The 5955-nt window shown below is 36.5% G+C and overlaps 1 protein-coding gene and 1 pseudogene across 1 annotated transcript; both read left to right on the forward strand.

Annotated features, from left to right (window-relative positions):
- Positions 1 to 193: 193 nt before the first annotated feature.
- Positions 194 to 1461, forward strand: LOC106320627 (uncharacterized protein At4g26485-like). Its single transcript, XM_013759005.1, has 4 exons — positions 194 to 240; positions 590 to 711; positions 862 to 1066; positions 1152 to 1461. Exons 1-4 carry the CDS (start codon positions 194 to 196, stop codon positions 1459 to 1461), a joined length of 684 nt encoding a protein of 227 aa, XP_013614459.1.
- A 1113-nt stretch (positions 1462 to 2574) lies between these two features.
- Positions 2575 to 3370, forward strand: LOC106320628 (annotated as a pseudogene).
- The last annotated feature ends 2585 nt before the right edge of the window (positions 3371 to 5955 follow it).

The following is a 5955-nucleotide window of genomic DNA, read 5'->3' on the forward strand; positions in this document are numbered from 1 at the left end:
ACCTCCTTGCCATCTTCTCCTTGGGTGATTTGTCTTGGGGCCTCACTTGTGGTGATGTGCTCCCATAGACCTCTTCCTCCAAGAGCTGTCCTGGTCAATCTCGACCAAGTAATGTAGTTAGGACCCTTCAGGGTGACTGGAATCCTCACTAGCTGGTGTTGCTCCATCTTTGCTTGCTACTGGGTAAAAGAAAATGAAAGAGATTCTGAAGAAAGTAAACCAAACAAGTGAAAGAGTAAGGTGAATAGAATAGATTTGCGGAAGCAGTTTGGTGTTCAAGAGCTTTGATGCTCTGATACCATGTTAGAAATTAAAGAACATAGTGAAGAACAAGAGAGAGAGAAAGAGAGAGAGAGTAAAGAAGGATAATCTTATTCACTTGATTGATTTGCTTATGAGAACATCTCATATATATAGTGGTTACAAGTATGGTAAATGGTAGATGAGATATGATAAACTAATAATCCATTGTTTTGAGACCTTAACCCACCATGCATGCTTGTCTCTTGTAGTGGCATCTCCATTGTCTTGAGACCTTAACCCACCATCTTGTTTCTTATTGCTTCATTTTTACAACTATAACCTGTAGTCATTACAACAATAAGCAGAAAATACTTCTAGTTGGAGAAGGAGACTTCTCCTTTTCTTTATGTCTAGCCAAGGCTTTTGGTTCGGCTACTAACATCACTGCAACTTCTCTTGATACTCGAGGTAAGTAATAGTCAAAGTGTGTACGTATCGTTTTAGAGGCTACAGGCCAGCATTGTTTTTTTTAGTTCAGTTTTAAATATGTCAAATTATGATTAGGGTATCATAAGCATGTATAATTGCTGTGAAAAAAAAATCATTTACTTGTTGTAGAGGAGTTAGAGCAGAAGTACAAGGATGCCAAGAATAACGTAGAAGAGTTGGAGCGACGTGGGTGCACCGTGATTCATGGTGTTAATGTTCACTCCATGGATAAAGATCATCGCGTAGTCCGGTCGATTGTGTATGATAGAATCATATTCAATTTCCCTCATGCAGGGTTTCATTTTGGTCGCGAGACTGATAGCTACACCATCTTGTATGTAAATCTTGTTTCTTTGGTATATATTTTGATTTGTTGGTGTTCCATTTTTGGTTTATTAAACAAGTTTATGCGGACGTAGGCAACACCAAGAAGTGGTGAAAGGCTTTTTCCTAAGTGCCAAAGAGTTGGTTGATGCCAGTGGAGAGATTCATGTGACCCATAAGATAGCACATCCATTTACCAGTTGGAATATCAAGACTCTTGGTGAAGAAAAGGGTTTGAATTGTGTCAGAGAAAAAGAATTTTATACGTTTCAATATCCAGGTTACTCCAACAAGAGGGGAAGTGGAATTGACTGTGACTCTAGCTTCCCTGTTGGATTATCTTCGACTTTCATGTTTAAGAAGAAGCCCTGGTATGAAAGTGTGTTCTTGGGCAGGTTCATTTGAGTTTTATTCATATGTGTGGGCTAGAAACGAAGCCGAGCCTAAGAAGGCTTCTGCATCTCTTTAAATTTTCTGCAATTTCAATAAAAAATCATATTAACGAATTGTTGATTGATTATTTAATCGTGGGAATCTATCAAACAACTAAAATTGATGAGTTTCCTTCCTAGTCATCCCTATATGTTTATTTCATATTTTTTTTTCTATAAAATATTTTTGCAAGCTTTTAGTATTTTAATATGCATTTATGAATTTTAGAACGTATGTAAATTTTAAATAATATGATAAAATACTTTTTGTAACTTTACTTGAAAATTATGAAAGACAAAATTACACTTGAAATATTATTTTATATTCAAGTTAATAGATTTACAGTTTTTAACAAAAATTATGGAAGAATTTCTATTTCATTTTTATTATGATTAGGTGTCCCCTGTTCCTTCTTCTTTATAAGTCAGAATTCAGAAAAGTAAATTGACTCAAATGTAGATAAGGCCCGGACCTAGTGTTTCTTAGAAAAGCGATACAAACATGACTACCATTTGAGCTTATAATGCATGCTGACAAAAAAAATAGACAGTTTAGGAACAAATCAGTACAACCATTATCCTAAATTGCTATTGGAACAATTTAGCATATTATAGCGAGTTGGAAACAAGAGGGGTCTAATTCTTATCGTCAAATAGCATTCAAAATGGTGCATGAATTAATACTGCATTGAATGTTTGAGATACATAAATATTATGAATAATACTATATGTTACAAATTTTACTGGTTAAATTTTTTTTTTTTTTTAAAGAAAAATGTGAAATGCTATAAACGGCTCGTAAATGTCATGACTGGGTACATTGGTAGCAACCAATCGAAAACGAAAGAGGGCCGGCAAAATGGTGCATGTATATAAAAATTAAGTGCTCTTTGAAGCAAATAAATTATCGCAGAGTCCGAAGAGACAGATTCCAGAACCAAACATTTAACGGTAGTCTCTTAATACATCATACATGTGTCTATAACTCTATATATCGTCATAAAATTCTAATTTCGTCGGAAAAAACTCAAAAACTCTATATATCGTCAATGTGTGAAAATTGAAAAGAAAAAAATATAACGACGAAATGAAAACCAAAAGGTTAAGACAATACAGCAATAAGCAAAGGATACTTCTGGTCGGAGAAGGAGACTTCACCTTTTCTCTATCTTTAGCTAGAGCCTTTGGTTCTGCAACAAATCTCACGATACTCGAGGTAAACCAATCAACTCATATTACTTTGTATACATTTATTAAGGAACCATATATATATGTCATATGATTTTGGTAATAAATATTTGTAACAAAAATATTGCAGAGGAAATAGAGCTTAACTATGCGAATGGGAAAGCTAACATAGAAGAATTGACGAGACTCGGCTGCACCGAGATCCATGATTTAACGTGCACTCCATGAGGCTTGCTCCAAGATCAGAGCGTTATAATAGAATAATCTTTAATTTTCCTCATTCAGGGTTTGGTTTTGGTAGTGAGCACCATAGACAGTACATCATGTAATGTATCCCTTCTGCTTCGTTTCTGTATTTTTTTCCTGGGGGATTATTTTGATGTATTGAAAATGTGGTGGGTAATCACAGGTTACACCAAGAACTTGTGAGAGAATTTTTGAAGAGCTCAAAGAAGATGGTGAAAGACAAAGATGGAGAGATTCACATTACTCACAAGACGGCTCATCCATTTAGCGAGTGGAAGATAGTGACTCTGGCTGAAGAAAATGGTTTGTGTTTGACTCAAGAGGTGGAATTTAGCAAATGGTATTTTCCTGGTTACTCGAATAAGAAGGGATCTAGACCTCGCTGTAACTCTAGCTTCCCTGTCGGAAAATCTTCGACTTTCATTTTTAAGAAACGGTTAATTAGATAATCACAAGGTCCTTTGCATGACCGTCTAAGAACTCTTATGCTCAGCATATTAAATTTCAAGCGAGTCTTAGATTTTGGCTATTCAATATCGACGTATGTTTTGATTAACCTCAAAAGCTCAACTAAAAATTATTGCTATAATTTTCAAATGGTTTGGACCGTTTGGTAGTCACCGGGAACATGATAAGCTCCATCAATGCTATTATCGCAAGAGGAAAGGTAAACCGAGTCATGATGAGGAGAAGAATGATGAGCTGGACGCATGAGCAAATCTTATTGGTTTAGCTCATAATACTAGTTGACTATAAATAAGAGATTTGACTGTTGTAGTCAGTTAGCTTTTGATTAATTGAGATTAGAGACTTTAGTCTTGGGAGTTCCATTTGGGTTAAGCCAATTGTACTTAGGGTTTCGTTTGTAAAGAAACCACCCTGATAGTGCTTAACACTAACCCAAAACCGTAATACCCGAGAACCCGAAAGAACCAAGAGAATTTCTAAGTATGAAAAATAATATGGAAGAATTCTCAAAAAGATTTAGAGAACTTTGAGTAGAACATTCTTTCTTTCTTTAAGAATTTTTCTTATTATTACACTTGTTTAATTTTTTGTGTTATTACAAATGAAAGAATGATGAGGTATTTATAGCCTCCTAAACTATCTTACAAATATCAAGATTATTCCACCATCACCTCCTTACTTCCTAGATATTTTCTTATTCTCTAGATTTTTCTAATACAATATCTAGATTTTTTCTTCTTGAGCAGGTGATGATAATTCTAGAAAGATTCTAGAACTTGAGCTTGATTTTGGGTTTAGTCCAATAAGATTATTGGAACCCATAATTAAGCATAACCCAAAATCAAGTTTAACTTTAATACTCCCCCTTAAACATGATTTTGTCCATCATTCCGAGCTTTGAGTTTTTGGTAATGACTTGGTGAAGATATCAGCAATGTTGTCCTTGCTTCAAATCTCCAATGCTTCAATTGTTCCATCAAACACTTTCTCTCTTATGAAATGATGTTCCAATTCAATGTGCTTCGTCCTTCCATGGAACACTGGATTATTGGCCAGCTTGATGGCACTTTGATTATCTCCATAGATGGTAAACGATTTATTTATTGACTCAAACAAGTCTTCAAGGAGTCTTCGAAGCCATATACATTCTTGGGCTGCCAGTGTTGAAGCTTTATACTCTGCTTCGGTAGTAGACAAAGACATTGTTGCTTGTTTCTTGCTGCACCATGAGATGCTTGTGTCTCCACACAAGAACACAAACCCCGAAGTTAATTTTCGATCATCTAAATCTCCACCAAAGTCAGCATCTGTGAAACCATGAAGAGAAACCTTGACATTATACTTGTACATCAGTCCCATGCCAAGAGTTGTCTTCACATACTTTAATATCTTCTTTGCCGCTTCTAGATGTGGCTTCCTTGGTTCCTGCATAAACCGGCTTACAAGACCAACCGCAAAAGCAATATCTGGTCTTATAATGGTTAAGTATAGAAGACTTCCAACAAGAGAGCGATAAGGTCGAGGATTGGCTAACAAGAATCCTTCATCGCGTTTGAGCCTTATGTTAGTATCCAGTGGAGTAGAACGTACCTTTCCTTGGTGTACTCCAAACTTGTCAACAATCATTTTTGCATAACCTTGTTGGCCAATGAATATTCCATCCTTTAACCTCTCAACCTCTAAACCAAGAAAGTGATTCAGCTCGCCTAACTTCTTCATCTCAAACCTCACCGACATATCCTCTTGTAGACGAGCTATTTCAGCATCGTCATTTCCAGTAATGATCGTATCATCCACATAGAGGAGAACTACTACATGAACTCTTCCACTTCTCTTGAAAAATAGGCTTGGATCAGCACTTGATTCCATATACCCGCAAAACTGAAGAAATTGAGCAAGCTTTCCATACCAAGCTCGTGGAGCTTGTTTTAATCCATACAAGGCTTTCTTTAGCTTGCACACATGGTTAGGATACTCTTGTGACTCAAAACTAGGTGGTTGCTCCATAAAAATTTCCTCATCAAGCTCACCATAGAGAAAAGCATTCTTCATATCTAACTGCCATAATTTCCATCTAAAGCTTGCAGCTAGTGATAAGAGTGAGCGTACCGTAGTCATCTTTGCTACTGGACCGAAGGTCTCATCATAATCTTCTCTGTACTTCTGAGAGAATCCTCAAGCAACCAACTTTGCTTTGTATCTATCAATGCTCCATCCGCCTTTCTCTTTAGTCGATACACCCATTTACAAGAAACATGTTTAGCATCCTTTGGTTTCGGAACCAAATTCCATGTTTCATTTTTCATGAGAGCATCAATCTCCTCCTTCATTGCGGTCACCCACTCCTCAACTTCTTTTGCTTCTTCATAAGATGATGGCTCATCTTCATCTAGAGGAGCTGCAAAGTAACAAGAGTAAGTGGTGACGAACCTTTCATCTCTAAACCGAGCGGGTTTGACAATGTTCCTTTTTGGTCGTTCATTAGCGACAGAACCATGATCATGCTCTTCTTCTTCAGCTTGGTCAACGCTCCCCCTTTCACCTTGAGTCTCCTTTTCAAAGCTTT

Source organism: Brassica oleracea, unplaced genomic scaffold, assembly GCF_000695525.1.
Source record: "Brassica oleracea var. oleracea cultivar TO1000 unplaced genomic scaffold, BOL UnpScaffold00986, whole genome shotgun sequence".
Classification (NCBI taxonomy): domain Eukaryota; kingdom Viridiplantae; phylum Streptophyta; class Magnoliopsida; order Brassicales; family Brassicaceae; genus Brassica; species Brassica oleracea.